This window comes from Eurytemora carolleeae, unplaced genomic scaffold, assembly GCF_000591075.1.
Source record: "Eurytemora carolleeae unplaced genomic scaffold, Eaff_2.0 scaffold315, whole genome shotgun sequence".
In the NCBI taxonomy this organism is placed as follows: domain Eukaryota; kingdom Metazoa; phylum Arthropoda; class Copepoda; order Calanoida; family Temoridae; genus Eurytemora; species Eurytemora carolleeae.
In genome coordinates, this window is record NW_019396843.1 from 252,282 (window position 1) to 271,692 (window position 19,411).

Consider the following 19,411-nt stretch of genomic DNA (forward strand, 5'->3'; position numbering starts at 1 on the left):
GCAATGCAATGCAATGCAATGGTAAAACTTTTTGCTTTTCAATAACTTCAAATACACACATAAATGTTACATGATTAAATGTCGTCTTCCTAGTCCATAATTTAATGGGTCTAACTGTAGAGATGTTAGGGCCTGAATCGGTGTGATAAAAACTAAATATTTGCATTGAATTTTTTTGCTAAATACTTACTGTAATTTTATAGAGCCATAAAGAGTTATCGAATGGTCTAAAAATGGTTTATGCACAAATATGGAAACTAAACTGAACTATAATGGGGAGCAATAACTTTTTTAACTTCTTAAGTTTTTGGAATTTTAAAAGGTTCAAACAAAAATCTAAGTTTTACAAATATCTACGCGAATTATACAGTTCGTTCCTTATCTCAGAGAACTATGACTTTCGATCACAATTTGACCTTTAAACAAAAAACTTGCGTTTTTTACTCTTTTATGCTGTTTTGTCTGCATGCGTTTTATAAGAATAAAAATGTTACTAGAAAACTGTTTAAATTTAAAACAAGCTATCTAGCTATCTAGGGTTCATTCTATACAGTGATATCCAACAAACATTATTTTTCTCTTGATTCTTTATTTTAATTAAAAAACATATGCTAGGAGGGATTTTGAAATTTGACTAAATTGTTTATTTTTTCCAAAAATACTAAATAATACCAGAATCGAAAAAATTTTATTGAATAAACTTATCTAAAATATTGAATTGCACATTAATTCTATTGAAATACAGAATGAAAAAGTTGACTCTTTTTGTCATAATTATTGAAAGATGAATTTTAAAAACAAGTGTAAAAATTTGACTTTTGTTTGGGTAGAGAAAGTAAAACAAAATTGCATTCATGTTTTAATATTATAATGTCTTCTAAATAACACATTTGTTTTTTCCATTAAAAGTTTATAAAAATGATTACATCAATTTAAAGTTGATAAGAGACCGAATTTGATAAATTAGAGAAGTCACTGAACCACCTATACCGCCGGTTCAAATCCTTAATCACCGATTCAAAGTTAAAGATTCATGAGGATTTGAATCGGAAATTAAGGTGGCAGGGAGTTTAGAGAACTAGCTTAAATTTATTTCATCTTCGGTCCCAGAGTCACATCATAATCGATCAGAGAAACTAGAAAATTCAATATTTTTAAAGATATTATTAAATTTATAAATTTACAGTGCATTCAAGATCAAAAGGAGACGAAAGACGGCAATCATTCATTTTTTTTTATTAATTATCACTGCTGTTTTCAAATAGGAACATTAATAAGGGTTATAATAAGTAAAAAGAGTGTAAACTACAGAGTTACCCACAAACAATGAGAGGTTTAAGATCTTATTTTATTTTCTCTTGAGTTTCATTCTTTTTCGTTAAGATAATTTCCAATTTCTTACGTCAGACGACGACTCTTAGACTCAAGTTAAGATTTTAAGTAGTCCAATAAACATGAAAGTAAACACACAGCAATTGTGTACTGTACATACAGACCCAATATTTAGTTTATTTTTAAGCTTTATTGGTAAAACTATTTGCGTTCTATAACAACATCAAACTTTCATAAGATTGTTTAAATGTCGTCTTCCAGCTTTACAGTTTTATGGTTCCACTGTAGAAATATAAAAATAGCTGATCACACCAATTTAAAGTTTAAAAATTTCTCTAGATCACTCTCTTTTTACACCATAATCATAAAGAAAAAGCCCCAAAAAAACTTTTGATAATTGGGGTCAAACTTAAAATACTTTTTCATAAATAAATTCCGATAAATTTAACAGAGAAATACTTTTCTATAAATAAATTCCGATAAATTTAACAGAGAAATACTTTGATCTGTACATCTTGAGGTTTATCACACTCATGCAAAATCAAAGAATTGCGAATTGGGTCGAAATTTAGCCTAGCAACATAATTTTTAAAAATAATAATAAACTGCGTTCATGTTTTTCTTGTAAAAGAATTGCGTCTTTGTCACAAATTCTGATTTTCTAATCCTTAATATATCTGTGCAATGTTGTGGACCTTAGATATTTCAAACAATGATCAAATAGTCTAATTTAAAGATTCACGCCATAAGGTTGCAAAGATATAGGAATTAGAAATTAGAGTTTGTGACAAAGAAACGTTTCCTATAAAGGAATTGTCCACGTAATTTCAAAGGACCCATATTTAAATGCGTTAAAACCGCAAGCTAATTTGATAGAAAATCGCAATTTAAAATAATCTATTTTGAGACACGGATTATTCCATTATTTCCCCTGGGACAAAGGTTTAAATGGTACCATAATGAATCGGACTTTAACTTGGATTTTGTTAAATTTACGTTGACAGTCCCTTTATGCTGAAAATGTTAAAAAAGTTTGGTTAAGATCCAAGAATTCATAACACTTCATGAGAATTTAATGGAGCAAAAGAAATTGAGTCTCAGTCGCAAAAACTCTTATTTTCTCATCCCTGTATCTTTCCAACCCAATGTCGTAGACCTTAGATATTACAAAGTTAGAATTATGTTATATCACATAATCTAAGTTTGAAATATCAAAGGTTACACCACCAGAGTCCGAATTTAATGAATTTGAGCCCGTCTCAAATCCACCGAAAACTGGTTTCAATTGAGAGCCCAGCCGGCTTAAATCTTGCACATTGGATACAGTTTTATGCGGAATCAACCATATTTGAGCCGCGTCTCAAATTCTTTAAATTCGGCCTCAGTTTGAAAAGATATAGGGATTAGAAAATTTGAATTTGTGACAAAAACTCAATTTCTTACAAACATGCAATAATGTTTTATTTTACTTAAGAGTCAGCAATGGGTTGCCAACGAATTTTGATACTTCTTGTATCCTTTTTTATATTTTTTTTAAATGAGCAAAAAAAATAACTAAACAGTTAATTTAAAAAATTGTATATTTTCTCTATCTATCTAATTATGTTCCTTTGTCGGAGTGAAATCGTATCGACTAGTTCGGCTTGAACGCAATCTACGGAAAAAATTTTCTTATTAAAGGGACTGTAGACGCAATTTCAAGTGACACGTCATTACCGATTCACCGGTTCCGAAAATGGTTTTTCACAAAAATATGACACAGTTTTTATGGTAGAAAAATGACCATATCTTCCACATTATTGATCAGATAAAGGATTAAAGGGAACCGTTGTGGAACCCTTTACTTGATGGATCACTTGAAATTAAAAGAACAGTCCCTTTGAGATTATATAAATTTGATAAAAGTTGTATTTAAATATTACCCGACTTGAGGGGCCTCTAGGTGTTCCTTGTTTGCGCACAGTTCTCGAATAATCTGGATTCCTTCCGTCCTACACAGTACAGATAAATGGAAACTTTAACAGTAAATTATCAGCTTCCGTCCTACACAGTACAGATAAATGGAAACTTTAACAGTAAATTATCAGCTTCCGTCCTACACAGTACAGATAAATGGAAACTTTAACAGTAAATTATCAGCTTCCGTCCTACAGAGTACAGATAAATGGAAACTTAAAAAGTAAATTATCAGCTTCAATGTTTTTATTAAAAAAAAGACGATCCTGTATCAAAACGTAAACCTTTAGTTAAAAAAAAATTGTTAAAAAAATTAGACTATCTTCTGAGGGGAAGCCATAACAGTTGGACACATTCTCAGAGCAGCTTTACGGCTTACAAAGCACAGTTAGCAATCAATCACTATTTTTACATGAATTACAGAAAAGAAAGCATGAAACAAAAATATGCCGATTGCGTATAAAAATACTAATTTTGTAAAATAATAATATTTTTTAAAAGATTTAAAGTCTTCTTAAAATTAGACAAAATTAACATTGTGTGTTCGTTTAAAAGTTTTTTTTTCAATTCTGCAAAATAAATTTTTTTTAGATCTCGCAGGTTTATGAGATATTATAATTTGAGAATTAAAATTTTGGACCTTGTTTGTTTAGATCCTCCATACTTAGCTTCCCAAGCATCAAGCAGTCGATCAGAGTAACAGGGAGTGTACAAATAATTCAAATAATCAGAATTCTAGAAAAACAAATATATCTAATAATAGGAATTCTAGAAAACAAATATTTCAAAGAATCAGAATTCTAGAAAACAAATAATTCAAATTATCAGAATTCTAGAAAACAAATATATCAAATAATCAGAATTCTAGAAAACAAATATTTCAAAGAATCAGAATTCTAGAAAAACAATATTTCAAATTATCAGAATTCTAGAAAACAATTAATTCAAATAATCAGAATTCTAGAAAACAAATATTTCAAATAATCAGAATATTAAAAAAAAAATATTTCCTAACAAAGCTGGATTCCCAATTGCTAGTTTTTTACTATAAAATTATTTCCTAAGCTACCTAGTACATAACACTAAAATATTAAAACAGCTCTCTCTGAATTTAATCCATTAAAAAAATAACCATTATGAATCAAATTTGAAGTTAAAATCTGTAATGATTATAAAGCTAGAGACACGCGCCTTTAAACTTTGAAATCTTCATATTCAAGGCCACAAATAAAGTATAACTATTAGGGCCGGGGCCTGGCACCACTTTAAATCGAGCCCAGTCTCAATTTTCGGAGAATGATTTGTGAAAATTTGTACCTCACCTTTATACTCGGAAATGTTCTCGTCCATTGGAATGTTTGTGACAATTCATCTTCACTGTTTATCAATATTCTAAAAATATATTATTTTGAATATATAAATAATTTGAAATACAATTTTGTAAAATGTTTTTTAAAACAAAAAAAACCTTAGGTCGGAAGGTAAAAGATCTTGTAGAATGTTCTCACAATATTCTTCTCTACTCAGATCTTCAGAGATATACTGGTTTCTTTTCTCATTTTCTCTCACATTATCTCTAAATATATCTCTTCACCTCTAAATATGTCTCTTCACATTATCTCTAAATATATCTCTTCTCATTATCTCTAAATATATCTCTTCTCATTTTCTCTAAATATATCTCTTCACATTAGCTCTAAATATGTCTCTTCACATTATCTCTGAATATATCTCTTCTCTTTACATCTTAATATATCTCTTCACATTATCTCTAAATATATCTCTTCACATTAGCTCTAAATATGTCTCTTCACATTATCTCTGAATATATCTCTTCTCATTATCTCTAAATATATCTCTTCACATTTTCTCTAAATATATCTCTTCTCATTATCTCTAAATATATCTTTTCTAATTATCTCTAAATATATCTCTAAATATTTCTCCTCTAAATATATCTCTTCACATTATCTCTAAATATATCTCTTCTCATTATCTCTAAATATATTTCTTCTCATTATCTCTAAATATATCTCTTCGCATTATCTCTAAATATATCTCTTCTCATTATCTCTAAATATATCTCTTCACATTATCTCTAAATATATATCTTCACATTTTCTGTTTTTCATGTTCATTGGACTAATCAAAAATATAACTTGGACCCAACAGTGGTGTTTCTATTTCACATTTGTATGGGTTCCACTGTATCTTAAGAGATGAAAAACCTCTCTTAAAAATTCAGGAGGAAACTGAACTGGGAACCTTTGAATGATATTGTCCGAAGATAAACTTTATAACCTAATTCCAGCTAAGGTCAAAACTTCTCTTTTGGACATCCGGCTAAGCCTAGGATTTTCCGGCTTAACCGAATTTCAATCCAAAAATTTCTCCCTCTCAAACTAATGTTTAAATGATATCTCAAAGTTTGAAAATTAAACTGAAAGAGCTGACAGGTTCTTTAGGAAGGGAGCAAGGAAAGAATGCTTAAAACTTATTTAGAGAGCTTAACTCTCCTTAACAATCAAACACAATATGTACGTTCTCGTGTAGATTAATTGTTATACATTTGTTTTCAAATTGTTTCTTTAGTTTTGTTTGTTTGCAGAGGGCAGACTGGAACTGCAGCAAATAAACATAATTTGTCAAATATAATAGGTTTCAGTATGTTAGGGTGGAAGGGTATGAGAAAACAGACATAATTTTTGTTTGTTTCGGATTTTAAGTATAAAAACATTAACATGTAAGTAAGAAATTCAAAATTTTTTAGGGACACTGAAAATATTAAATTCTTTAAAGAATTGATGGGAAAATGTTTATCTAGAAAATTTAAATTTAACGAATAGAATAAACCTTTTCCCATAAAGTTTTTAAGAAATTTACTGTTTAAAAAAGATAGTTTCGTGAATTTCTTTCAATTGTTCAAAAAGATTTTTTGATTTTTTTTTCGTTTTTTAATGTTTATTATATAAATTCCGAAGCAAAAAACAAATTTAAAATTTTGTGCAAAACATCGCATACCCCGTTTTGTTACTCGCCCTGTATTTCATGTGATAATCTATGTATGTTTCATTGTATGTCCGATATTCATAAGTCATGAACTCCTTGACCGATTTGCCTCTGTAAAACGACGGGAATGTTTTAAGTCTGGTAATTAATAATTCTGAATTGAGTGGATTTCCTGGAAAAGCTAGTTTAAGATTAATCAGTAGATTTATGAATCAGAAAAGCTAGTTTAAGATTAATCAGTAGATTTATGAATCAGAAAAGCTAGTTTAAGATTAATCAGTAGATTTATGAAAAGCTAGTTTAAGATTAATCAGTAGATTTATGAATCAGAAAAGGCAGGTTTTACCTATCAGTTTTAAGCCTTGTATAAAGCTTAGGATTGAAGCCAAAGCATGAGGAAGGCAGTTCAAGGCCCAGTTTCTCAGCAACTGCCTTGTAGCTCTTATTGCCTAGATGTACAAAATAAAGTAAATGTTTAAAATTTTGTCTAAAAACACAAATAAGTTTCGAGAAGAGTTAAACTACAGTCGTTGTCAAATATATCAATACAATGAAGACGACTTTCGATTAAAATTTTTACTTTCCACCAAGCTTTCTAGCATGAATACACATAAGCATGGAAACAAAGAGAAGCTACTAATTAAGAGCTTCTTTTACTTGTTGTTTGAAGAAAGCTTAAATTGAAAAAGTCGTCTTTATTGTATTGATGTCAACGCCGCCCACTGTGGGTAAGCTTGGTTTAACCGATTCTCAGCGGCTCATGAGAAGAATTCTAATTTCTAGTTATTCAATAATTCCGACCCCGGCCCTGGTGATTTTATTTAGAACAGATTAAATATAAGGAAACCCACCTAGCACCTTAGGTATGTGAAACCCGACAATATTCAACATTTCGGCGGCCATCGGATAGTTGACGAAGGAGTCGATTGTGTTCGTGTGAAGGGAAGGGATGTTGTTTACCTAAAAAAAGATAAAAAGGTGAATTAAAGGAACTGTTCGCGTAATAAGAAGTGACCCTCCATGCAAAGATTCACAATAGTACCCTTTAAAACTTTGATCAAGGAAAACAGAAAATAAATATTTTTATTCTAATTTCTTAAAACAGAATTGAACATTATTATTTGATTTACAAATAAGCTCACTTATTTTTCATCGAAAGAAACTGTCCCAAATTCTGAAACTTAATGTCGTAGACCTTAGATATTTCAAACTATAAAATTAGTTAGAAGAATGATCTAAGTGTGAAATTATGAAATATCAAAGGTTTACACCATCAGGTTGCGAAGATATAGGGATAAGAATATCAGAGTTTGGGACAAAGAATCCCTTCATAAGTTTAATTTTATTTATTTACCTCTATTATCCAAGGTTTGAGATCAGCGTCAATAAAAACATCAAATCCAAAAAGTTTGTAACAATTATAATCTGATTTTATTGTTTTATTAAACGCTTTGCTCATATGCTCATGTCCGCAGAGTACAGTCTTCGTGCATATATCCTGATTACAGATACAACTTTAATCCTTTCTTGGTTTAATCCTACCATAATCCTTCCTTGGTTTAATCCTACCTTAATCCTTCCTTGGCTTAATCCTACCCTAATCCTTCCTTGGTTTAATCCTACCTAAATCCTTCCTTGGTTTAATCCTACCTTAATCCTTCCTTGGTTTAATCCTACCTTAATCCTCCCTTGGTTTAATCCTACCTTAATCCTTCCTTGGTTTAATCCTACCTTAATCCTTCCTTGGTTTAGTCCTACCTTAATCCTTCCTTAGTTCAATCCTACCTTAATTTTTCCTTGGTTTAATCCTACCTTAATCCATCCTTGGTTTAGTCCTACCTTGATATCCTCCCAGATTGGTTTCCAAGGAATTTTTATTTCTTCATCAAAATATTTCCAAAGGGTTTTTAGATTCCATTTGTGTCCTTCATAATCCCCTGGATGAATTAATGTTGAAAACATATGTTTAAAAAAGATAAATAAGTAGTTATTGATGGAATTTAGATTTGGTGTCTATTTGTTGTATACTTTATATTCTGTACTTTATTAAAAGAAAATATTAATACAATCAAGCGTCCAGGGTGCTTTTTGTCCATCTTCGATTTTGACTTTTAATTGTCGCTTTTTTTCTCGATTTTTTATTACATTTCTTTGAAGGGACTGTAAACGTAATTTTAAGTGACCCTTCATTGATTAAGTGACATGTCCAGTTCACAACGGTACCATTAAATACTTTGTCGAATCAAATATCAACTAGAAATCCATGTTTTTGTTTTTGAAATCTGATTTTTTTCAGCCCTGCTATCATTATGTGTGCATTTTTTTCTCCAAAAGCAACGGAGAAATTAACAGAGTTAAACAGTTTTCACGGTTGAAAAACGACGAATTGTTTAATAGAATGAGAGGTTTTAAGACGTCCTGGTTACAGTCCTTTCAAGTCAAGTAATTGCAACGCTTTAAAATATATGAGGTCGATATTACACAAAAACTATGTTGATGGTTTAATGTGCGTAAAGGGAAATGAATTTCTTTACCATACACTGCACTCTCATGTCAACTACTATGACTAGCCAGACACTTCAAGTAATTGTTTACTTATTCAAAATATACATAAAACCCCGATTCTAGAATTTAGGATTTCATCTAAGCCTTTCAAACCAATGAAGATGATACTTTCTATAATATTAGAAAACTTTTGATCATTCCGGGCCACAAGAACATCTTTTTAGAGGTAATTTGGACTTGTTAGTATTCACCAAGGATGTAATGCAAGGAAAGTTTTTTTTAAAAGTGTACGCATCTTTTGTACTGCAGTGTACTGTCTCTGGGCGGTAATGTAAACACAAGACGGATGTTACAGCCTGACATGGGATCCATCTTTCACATAAAAAAATCAATGAAATATTCTGGTCATAGGAAACTATTATGTGAATTATCAAAATTATCAAATTTAATGCTTTTAACCTCCTCGGATACTAACCGAACATGCATCTATTCTTGTTTACAAATTCCGCCCAAAGAGAACTGGTTTCAATATGTACGCAGAGTATACACGGCCGCAATTAACTTTCCTTGCACCACACCCTTGGTATTCACAGAAATGTGAACTTTAAAATAGTTGTGCAGCAGTCCATTTAAATACCTGGGTTTTCGTTGTAAACAAACTCCTCGTTATTCTTGTTAACACTGAAGTTTGTGAGATGAATAAAATTATTTTTTATTTCATCAGGACTGTTACTGTAAGCCTGGGAATACGTAATAAAAACAATGTTAGGTACTTTCCCAAAGGCATTTACCAAGCGGTAACTTCCCAAGAGTATTTTCCCAAGTGGTACTTCCCAATTGTGCAATTTCTCAAATAGCAACTTCACTAATCTGTTCTAGCCGCGGCGCTCTGCCCCTAACCTGTTCTAGACGCAGGGCAGCGCTCGGCCTCCATTACAGCCTGCGGAGGCTAAGAAGGCTTAACCTAACCGTTAATGTACATTTTGGAAGTTATCGCTTGGGAAATTCCACATTAGGAATGTTGCCACTTTGGAAATTGTCACTTAGGTTAGTCACCTTTGGGAAACTTCCTAACAACATAACAACATACATAAAAAATTTATTTAAAATTATGGTTTAATTTTCATTAATGATTTTTAAAATGTATCTACTTTTGTAACTGAATGAAAAAATCAAATTATATACCTTTGTCGCAAACCTTACTAAACCATCCTCATAAATGTAGATCCTTGAAAAAATATGAATATAAAAAATTATCTAAATTAAATTTAGTTTTAATTTATATTTTACAAGTAGACATTCGTGCAGATTTTGTTTCTACATAATAACCAGAAAATTCTGAAAAAGGCGACTTTTAGAATAATTTGGCTTTTAAGGCGCTTCGCGCGCATCTTCTATTTCAATTATTTACAATGTACATATTCTCTTTGTTTTCATTGTAAAACAAAAATAAACCAAAAATTTCGAGGATTTAAAAAAAATCTCTTGAATTTTTCAAATTTATAAAAATTGAATTTTTTTAGAAGCAAATTTTTGAAAATTCGACCATCCATAAACCTTCCCTGAGTCACGCTAGATCCTATACTAAAAATTTGAGCCCGATCGGTTAAGCCGTTTTGACGTTTATTATACAAACAAACAAACAGACAAGCAAAGTTATGACTTTTAAGCATGAGACACAGCAATTGTGCAGTGTAAACAGACCGAATTTACTAAATAAGTGTCTAATAAGTGTAAATTATTTGATTTGAAACAACATCAAATTGCTTAAATGTTGTACCTTCCTTTTCCATTGTTTTCTGGTTATCACTGTATAAAAAAGTGGCCAGAGTTTGGCAGCTTTTTATTCGTTTTTTAATATTCAAGGATGTTTGGTTTACACAGGGAGCTTCATACAATCTGCGAAGTTTGACATAAATTTATACAATCGCTTAAATGATTTTTTTCTCTCTAAAATTACCATAAACAATTACTAATTAAATTGAACTAGAGAATTAATATTTTCAAAAACTTGATGTGCTGGTTGAGTTTGATTTTTTATCATAGAAACTTTTAAAACACGTATTGGAAGTGCCGAATGGTCCCACACTTAACAGAAAGACGACATTTATGCAAACTAATGTGTTTTTGATGTTTTATAAATAAACTGATTTTACCAATAGCTTCTTGCAAATCAGTTAAATGCAAAATAGATTTGTTTAATTTTTGTTGGAATATTCGAAAATCATAAGTTGACTCCAAAAGTTGTCTTCATATTCCACAGTTTAGGGTTCTCACTGTGTTAAATATGTGTTTTATAAATTAATATTTATTTCCAACCTGATAGGGTCTATGCTTGTGAGAAGAACATACAATCGAAGATCAAATTTCAATCCTTTGATAAGGAGCGGTCGATCAATATATTCCTAAAAATGACAAATAACCGTTAAAAAAATAATAAATTGTAGGAAAAATTGATTTACAAACATTTGGTTCCCAAATAATAGTTTTTCGGTCCTAATCCAACCAATCAAAAAAATTCAAAAAACGGACACTATTCTGGGGATGGAGGCGCAAATTAAAGGGGCTGTAAAGGAAAAATGAAAGGGGGTATAGGCTGAAACCTGAGAATCTCAGTAGTTGAACGACATTTATCTAATGTTCCTGTCTCGAGAAATTGATATAAAACTATGTCAAAATTACACCAAAACGTATATATGTAAGATTTTGTATAAGATTTGAAGTATTAAACAGATAATATTCAATCAATCTGAAAACAACGATATCCCAAAGGAGCCTGAGAATATCATGGTTGCTCCCATTATTCTTTGAATTTAATAAGGTTTCATTTTCAATAGATATAATTGATATTATTATTTATGCGTCTGTAACATTTCACCAGAACTCAAACCAATGGCAGTGCAGTATTATTGTCATGTGTCTCTGTCTGTATCACGTGACCAGTATACTGGACAGCCATTGGAGGGATTTCTGGTCATGTGATGCAGTTTCATGTTGACACAGTTTTATGCCAATTTCTCGAGACAGGAACATCAGATTGATGTCTTATAGGTATCGTTCAACTCCTGAGATTCTCAGGTTTCAGCCTATACCCCCTTTCATTTTTCCTTAACAATCCTTTTAAGATCCCAGCCATATCAACATGTTTTTATGAAATTAAAAAATCTACCTCCCGGATGATCTTTGATTAAAGAACGAGCCATAATTTAAAAGATAATAAAAAATATATTTTTTTTACCTGGACGCACATAGACGATTTCTTATCAGGAATTTCTTCTGAAAAATGTTTTTCTTAAATTAAAGATTTCACCCTGTTGTCGTGAGACAAAAGATATCCCTGGTGTCGTGAAATTAAAGATATCCCTTGGTAACTTACTTATATCATCAATGAGACTAATTCCTATTCCACAAAACCAGTTTGGAGGTTTCACTATCCACGCTTTTCTTTTTTTCTTCATCTCACTGAGAAACAAAATTTGATATAATTTTCTAAGTACATTTTTGATTTTTATACCTAGTAAGCAGATCCTTGTCTCTCGGTAGTATATATGTTGTTGGAAGAAAATTAAAATGCTCTGGTCCAAACTATAGTTTTTATCATTCAATTGTTTGCAATGGATTCAGTAATCTAAAATATGGAAGAAAAAAAAAACACAAACTTAATTTTTGAATAATTTCCTTATTTTTCATAATTTCGTAACACAGCCAAAGATTATCCTTTCTTCCCAAAATAAAAAGTCCAGGAAACTGATTTATTTTTACCTAAATAACAGTTAAATTTATTTAATTATTAAAGGGACTGTTGGCGTAATTTTAAGTCAACCCACATTTAAAAGCTTCACAAGTACTCTTTACTAAATTAACATATAACTGTTGAATTGGAGGGTCACTTTAAAGTAGGTTGGCAGCTGTTTCAAGCTCGTTATAAAAATGCTCTGAAAACATCTATAAATGCATTCAAAATGTCTAAAATATATTTGCAACTTTAATCCCAATGCAACGGGCGTATACTGGGAATAATAGCATTTAGTTGTAATCTCAAGTGAACCTTCATTTATAGATAGCTTGGACAATTCACAAGGGTGCCCTATAACTGATCAATAGTGTAGTTAATATGATCACAATCTCCTCCAGGAAGAAATCTTCAAGTCACTGATTAGAGTCACATAGAGAAACCACAGTGGAAAACCCCAATTTTTAAAAGATACATCATGGATATCTTCATCATTCTTATTCGGACAAAGCTTATCAGGATACTGTTGTGAATCGGACGTGCCAACAATCCCTGTAAGTCAAATCAATGTAACTTTATTAGCAGAACTAAACTGGTGTTTGGTGTTTCAAATTACAAAAAAAAATTACTTCTTCATTAAGATCTCCGAAATTGATTTCATCTTTAGACTTTTCAGTGACAGGAAGACAATCCCAGATAGCTCCAGTTTGCTGATCTTCTTTTCTTCGAATCTGACCCTAAACATTCAGAGGTTAGAACTTTTGTTTTAAGGATCTCTGGATCAAGCATTGATCTTCATCCTACGCTGATTTACGGATTAATTCAATTCCTATTGGATAGAACATAAAACTAAAAATGTAAATTAAGCTTTTTAACAATTTATTATTTTCGAATTTTTAATCTTATAATTTGGATAAAATTGATACAGAAAACATCTTCTTCTCATCGTTTCTCTCCTTCCTTTTTTTCTTTTCCTTCTGTTGACTGTCCCTGATTCTGATAATTTTGAAAGAAAATAAAAATTTGTCGAAACCAGAAATTCTTTAGACACTCTGCTCAACTGTAGTTGTACTTTTCAGTTGTATTGCCTAACTCAAGAATGCCTGACTCGACAAGCTGATTGAAGGTTAATGCAGGGCTGATTCAGCTTCAAATACATATTTCTGATATAATTTCTGTTTAAGGTGAAATGGAGGTGAAATGATGTCTTCTTTCGCCAATGGGAAAAATTGAACCATGTAAATTACTATTTCTTTAAAAATATTTTGATAACTACAAAATTGTCTAACCCCATTTGTGAAAACCGGTTTCCGATACAGGGTTTCATGACAATACCCTGTCTTAAGCTTTGGGCTCCGTGTAACTGTATTCTCTGTGACGGGACTGTACAGTGTACAAAGTACTTGTATTATTGTGAACCCTTCCTGTGTAACTGTACTATCTATGACGGGACTGTACACCAGGTATTAGTCTGAACCCTGCCTCTGTACATGTATTCTCTATGACGGGATTGTACAGTGTATACAGAGTACTTGTATTTGTGTAAACCCCGCTTGTGCAGCTGTATTCTCTATGACGGGACTGTACAGTGTACAGTGTACAGAGTACCTGTATTAGTGTGAACCCCGCCTGTGTGACTATATTCTCTATGACGGAACTGTATAGTATGCAGTGTGCACTGTACCTGTATTAGTGTGAGCCCCGCCCTTTGTACATGTATTCTCTATGATGTGACTGTACAGGGGACCTGTATTAGTGTGAACCCCACCTGTGCAACTGTATTCTTTATAACGGGGTTGTACAGTGTAAAGGATACCTGTATCAGTGTGAACCCCCCCTCCCCCCTGTGTACATATATTCTCTATGACGGGACTGTACAGTGTACATTGTACAAAGTACCTGTATTAGTGTAAACCCCGCCTGAGCCCAAAACTTAAGACAGGGTATCATTGTGAAAACCAGTTTTGAAACCCGGGTTTCACGAATGGGGTAAGGTAGTTTTGTGAATATCAATATTATGTATTAGTGTAAACCCCGCTTGTGTAACTGTATTCTCTATGACGGGATTAACAGTGTACAGTGTACAGAGTACCTGTATTATAGTGTAAACCCTGCTTGTTTTAAAATTCAGTGATGGTGATGGACCAAACCTCTGTAGAGTAAAAAAGTAGATGTTAGTTCCACATTTATTGTGTAACTGTATTCTCTATGACGGGATTGTACAGTGTACAGTGTACAGAGTACTTGTATTAGTGTGAATCCCGCCTGTGTAACTGTATTCTTTATGACGGGACTGTACAGTGTACAGAGTGCAAAGTACCTGTATTAGTGTGAATCCCGCCTGTTTAACTGTATTATCTATGACGGGGCTGTACAGTGTACAGATTACACAGCACCTGTATTAGTGTAAACGCCCCCTGTGTACATGTATTCTCTATGACGGGACTGTACAGTGTACAGTGTACAGTGTACAAAGTACCTGTATTAGTGTAAACCCCGCTTGTGTAACCGTATTCTCTATGACGGGGCTGATTCCAGAAGGAGCGTTCCATGTAAACTGTGCTAGCTCCTAAAATCAATGTATACAAATTCTTATTATGTTCACTTTCTTTGGTTGCCTAATGAATCTATGTAAGAAAGTCCCAGGAAAAAAAAGTTTCTGGAAAAAAACCTGGAAATAAAAACTTTAGAAAAAAAGTTCCAATTTTGTCAAGTACTTGAAAAAAATGTCACTGGAAATAAAGTCCTGTATTTTGGATTCACGGGACTGTTTTTCCTTGAAAATAAAGTCTCAATGTATACAAATTCTTATTATGTTCACTTTCTTTGGTTGCTTAATGAATCTATGTAAGAAAGTCCCAGGAAAAAAAAGTTTCTGGAAAAAAACCTGGAAATAAAAACTTTAGAAAAAAGTTCCAATTTTGTCAAGTACTTGAAAAAAATGTCACTGGAAATAAAGTCCTATGTTTTGGTTCCCGGGACTTTTTTTCCTAGAAAATAAAGTCTCGAATTGGTAGGACTTTATTTCCGGAGACTTTTTAATAAAAGGACTTTTTTCCACAGGACTTTGTTAGTGTGAAATTTTTGGACTTTTTTCCGGAAACTTTTTTTGCAAGGACTTTTTTGGCGGTATCTTGCCTTATATATATACTATAAACTGAAATGATAACCAGAAAACTCTGAAATAGGAAGACGACTTTTTGTTAAGTTATAAATTTAAAAGTCCAATAATCATGAGACACAGCAACTGTGCATTGTAAACAGACCCATTCTAATTAATAAGTGTCTAGTAAACTTTTTGCTTTCTAAAAAGACATCCAATATACTTAAATATATTAATATAATGTCGTCTTCCTGTTCTTTTGTTTTCTGGATATCACTGTATACAATGAATCACATTCTATGCATAAGAAATATTTTGGAATTCAAGCAGTAATTAATACCTTTGGTAGAGAGGGATTGTAAACTTGGCCATGAGGAAGTATTCTAAGGAAAAGATTATAAATTACTAGCTGGAGTATCCGACGTTGCCCAGGGTTTTAACACACATTTTTTAACTTATGTTCCTCTCCTTGGGTAATAATGGATTTCCTCAAAAAATATTTCAACCAATTTACTTCATTTAGACTAATAAGTTTATATAATGTTCTTATTAAAAACAATTTAATACAACATTTTTTTCGAAGATTTAGAATTCTAAGGTTACTGAATACTTGGTTCTTTTTTCTTTAACTTTTAAAAAGACAGTACAAAAGTACTGTGAACTTGTGTACGTTCCAAAATTTTAAAACTGTTTTTGACGTTTTTTTATCTCAATTAAGATGTTTACTCAAAACAATAATAAATAATATTTAAATAATTGTTTATCACACTCAAATAGATTCTATTACAATAGATGGCAACGTAGAACTTGTACACTCTCAGTACAGCTGTATTCTTACGTCACAAGTGTCAGTTCAGTTTTTGTGTCTGACCAAATTATTAATAACAGTGATAATTTTAGAATAAAGTGCTTATATTAAAGTAAAATAAGTGCAATTTTAAGTGTTCTTTTTTTCTGTTTTACACTTTTTTATTTAATCTTGGAAAACGTGTCAACTAATGTGAGATAATTTCGTTTTTCTTGTTATATTTGACACTTGTGACGTCATTATATTTGGTCTAATTCTCTCTGTTGCCACCTACTGTACTTGATAATCTATTTGATCACACTAAGTTTTAACAAAAGGATTTCTTCTGATGAAAATTTGATAATTTCCCTGATATACGGAGGAACATGGGGAAATAAAGAGTAGCGAAGAGGAAATGTGTCCCCAGCTTCAGTTTCCATATTTCTGAAAATATTTTAGTTTTACTTTTTCCTAAAAATTTTTACAGATTTTGAGTTACCAAGAATGTTTTTAAATTAAACTTAAAGAATTTGTTTGGTAACGCAAATTAGTTTTGAAAACGTCTCTTATTGTTAAAAAACTAACAAGAATTATGCATTTACCAAAAATCTGTAGCTTGGGATTTGCTTTTTTACTAGATTTGTTCTCTAAAAGAATTCGTTCGGTTTTGCTTCGTTAAAGGCTATGTGTAATGTATTTTATTTTATTTTTTTATTTATCAAAAAGTTGCAAAATGCAAGAAAACATTTAGCACCATGACTTTTCTTGAACCACCTGAAGGCCGAACATGGTTTAAAATATGCCAGTGCTAATTATACTTATTGTAGTGTACTGTATACAGAATAGACTAGAAAAATTGTGTTAAAAGACAGAACAGATATTTTTATTTTGTGTTCCAGTATTTCAAAATAACGGGAATCCGGTAAACAATATCTCAAAACCTAAAACGGAAAGAAAAATGTAAACTTTTTAAAAGATAAGAAATTTAACCGAAATAAAAAAATATCTAGATTCAAGATTTTTTACTTTTAAACACTCCGTTAACTAAATTTAAATCTCTGTTACAGTTTTTAGCTGTAAACGTTTCAAATACATTTTCAATGGCTTCCTACAGCAATTTATCCGACTTATTTACTGTGAAAGCTTGACAGATTGATGAATAGATGGAGCATTTCAAAATATCTTAGTTTTGCTCTTAGCATTCTATACATATATTTTATCTATATAAATACTAAATTAGATCGACCCCCACCACCACTTTATACACTATACATATAAACAGTTGGTTTTTAATCTTCATGACAGAAACAATCTCAAAGAATAATAATTTTCTTAAAAAGAGAGTATTTGCAAATTATCTTCTTTCCATCTCATGATCTGAGTTCGTTTCCCTTCTATCCATTTGACAGCCCATTTTGATTTATTTTAAATAATCTTTTTTGTTTGTTTATTTTCTTGTGGTTTTTAACATTTTTACCATCGATTTTGATGGTTATTATTTCGTTAGAAATGACTACGGTATAAACCCAGACCGAAATTTATTTTCAATAAAATGTGGAACTAATATCTACTTTTTTTACTTTACAGAGGTTTGGTCCAACGCCTTCACCGAATTTTAAAACTGCTTATGCATGGACAGTTTAGGGAGTTTCTCGTCTCTTTTCTAATAAAAACAATTTTACCTTTAAATTGTTATTTTTATAGCAGCTTTTTTATGATACGTTAAATAAAATGTTGCGGATTTTTCTGCTGAAATTAATGGATTTGCAAAACTGATAAAACGTAGACATATTTTACCAGACAAAAATTTAGGAAATAAAGATTTTGTTATCGATTTTCTTGAGACGGGGTTACTCTGTTGTGTGTGTATTTTGCGGCCTACCGGGAAAGAATGTCCGGGGAAAATAAACATCCCCCACCAGAATCCTGACTGGCCTATTACCCTGATTTGTCTAGTGTGTTGCTGTTATCTGTCAACAACTGTATATACTATACATATAAACAGAATCTTCATGACAGAAACAATCTCAAAGAATAATAATTTTCTTAAAAAGAGAGTATTTGCAAATTATCTTCTTACTCATGATCTGAGTTGGTTTCCCTTTTGTCCATTTGACAGCCCATTTCAATTTATTTTAAACAATCTTTTTTGTTTGTTTATTTTCTTGTGGTTTTTAACATTTTTACCATCGATTTTGATAGTTATTATTTCGTTAGAAATGACGAGGGTCAACCCAGACCGAAATTTATTTTTAATAAAATATTGAATTAATATCTACTTTTTTTTACTCTACAGAGGTTTGGTCCATCACCATCACCGAATTTTAAAACTGGTACTGGACGAACTGGAGTTTAGGGAGTTTCGCGTCTCTATTCTAGTAAAAACAATTTTACCTTTAAACTGTTATTTTTATAGCAGCTTTTTCATGATACGTTAAATAAAATGTTGCGGATTTTTCTGCTGAAATTAATGGATTTGCAAAACTGATAAAACATAGACATATTTTACCAGACAAAATGTTTCAATTTTTATCGTCTCTGGGGTCATATATAAGTTGCCACACAAAATTTGGTATATTTGGCAACAAACAAAGACAACTATATATTTGAATATATACGAATATTCACAGTTCATAAAGAAAAAATTCCCCTTTTTACGTCATAATACTTTTTGCAAACAAAACGACTTCATGCATAACAACAAAGGAATAACAATTAATAAAATGATACAGCTCTGTTCCGTATCTCGAACCTAATCAAAGGAGGCTAACCAGCAATTCGTATCTCTTTTCAGCTAGCTATACATTTCTATTGAAAAGTTGAATTTTCATTTTATAAAATATATTTGAAATAAAGGAGTTTTGAACTCTGCAATTCATTTTTAGAAGTCACTAATTTAATATGATATATATGAATATGAATTTATATGATATAGATATTAAAACCGGATACATCCGGTTCTTTACAGGATATATATATGTATATA

General features: G+C 31.2%; 1 protein-coding gene across 2 annotated transcripts; it reads right to left on the bottom strand.

Annotated features, from left to right (window-relative positions):
- Nucleotides 1–1,632: 1,632 nt before the first annotated feature.
- LOC111709314 (tubulin polyglutamylase TTLL4) lies at nt 1,633–16,866 on the bottom strand. Of its 2 annotated transcripts, XM_023482951.1 has the most exons (22): nt 16,795–16,866; nt 15,979–16,021; nt 15,015–15,104; nt 13,165–13,272; nt 12,481–12,564; nt 12,317–12,387; nt 12,179–12,264; nt 12,041–12,078; nt 11,122–11,207; nt 9,988–10,030; nt 9,440–9,542; nt 8,137–8,234; nt 7,652–7,795; nt 7,149–7,257; nt 6,644–6,746; nt 4,757–4,852; nt 4,611–4,680; nt 3,929–4,023; nt 3,255–3,323; nt 2,941–2,986; nt 1,818–1,905; nt 1,634–1,776 (listed from the first exon to the last, which is right to left on the bottom strand). In XM_023482951.1, exons 1-21 carry the CDS (start codon nt 16,863–16,865, stop codon nt 1,864–1,866), a joined length of 1,695 nt encoding a protein of 564 aa, XP_023338719.1. In that variant the 5' UTR covers nt 16,866; the 3' UTR covers nt 1,634–1,776; nt 1,818–1,863. The 2 variants fall into 2 exon arrangements, with proteins under 2 accessions (XP_023338717.1, XP_023338719.1); XM_023482949.1 differs by having other exon boundaries at nt 1,633–1,905.
- Between the last annotated feature and the right edge of the window lie 2,545 nt (nt 16,867–19,411).

What these genes read in the sequence shown, in the direction of transcription:
- LOC111709314 (XM_023482949.1), bottom strand. Translation starts at nt 16,865, where the DNA reads ATGGAAACTGAAGCTGGGGACACATTTCCTCTTCGCTACTCTTTATTT. An exon ending in ACGAAATTATGAAAAATAAG is followed by an intron (nt 12,388 to 12,480) that starts GAAATTATTCAA and finishes TAAAAACTATAG; the next exon opens with TTTGGACCAGAGCATTTTAA. An exon ending in GACAAGGATCTGCTTACTAG is followed by an intron (nt 12,265 to 12,316) that starts GTATAAAAATCA and finishes TTTGTTTCTCAG; the next exon opens with TGAGATGAAGAAAAAAAGAA.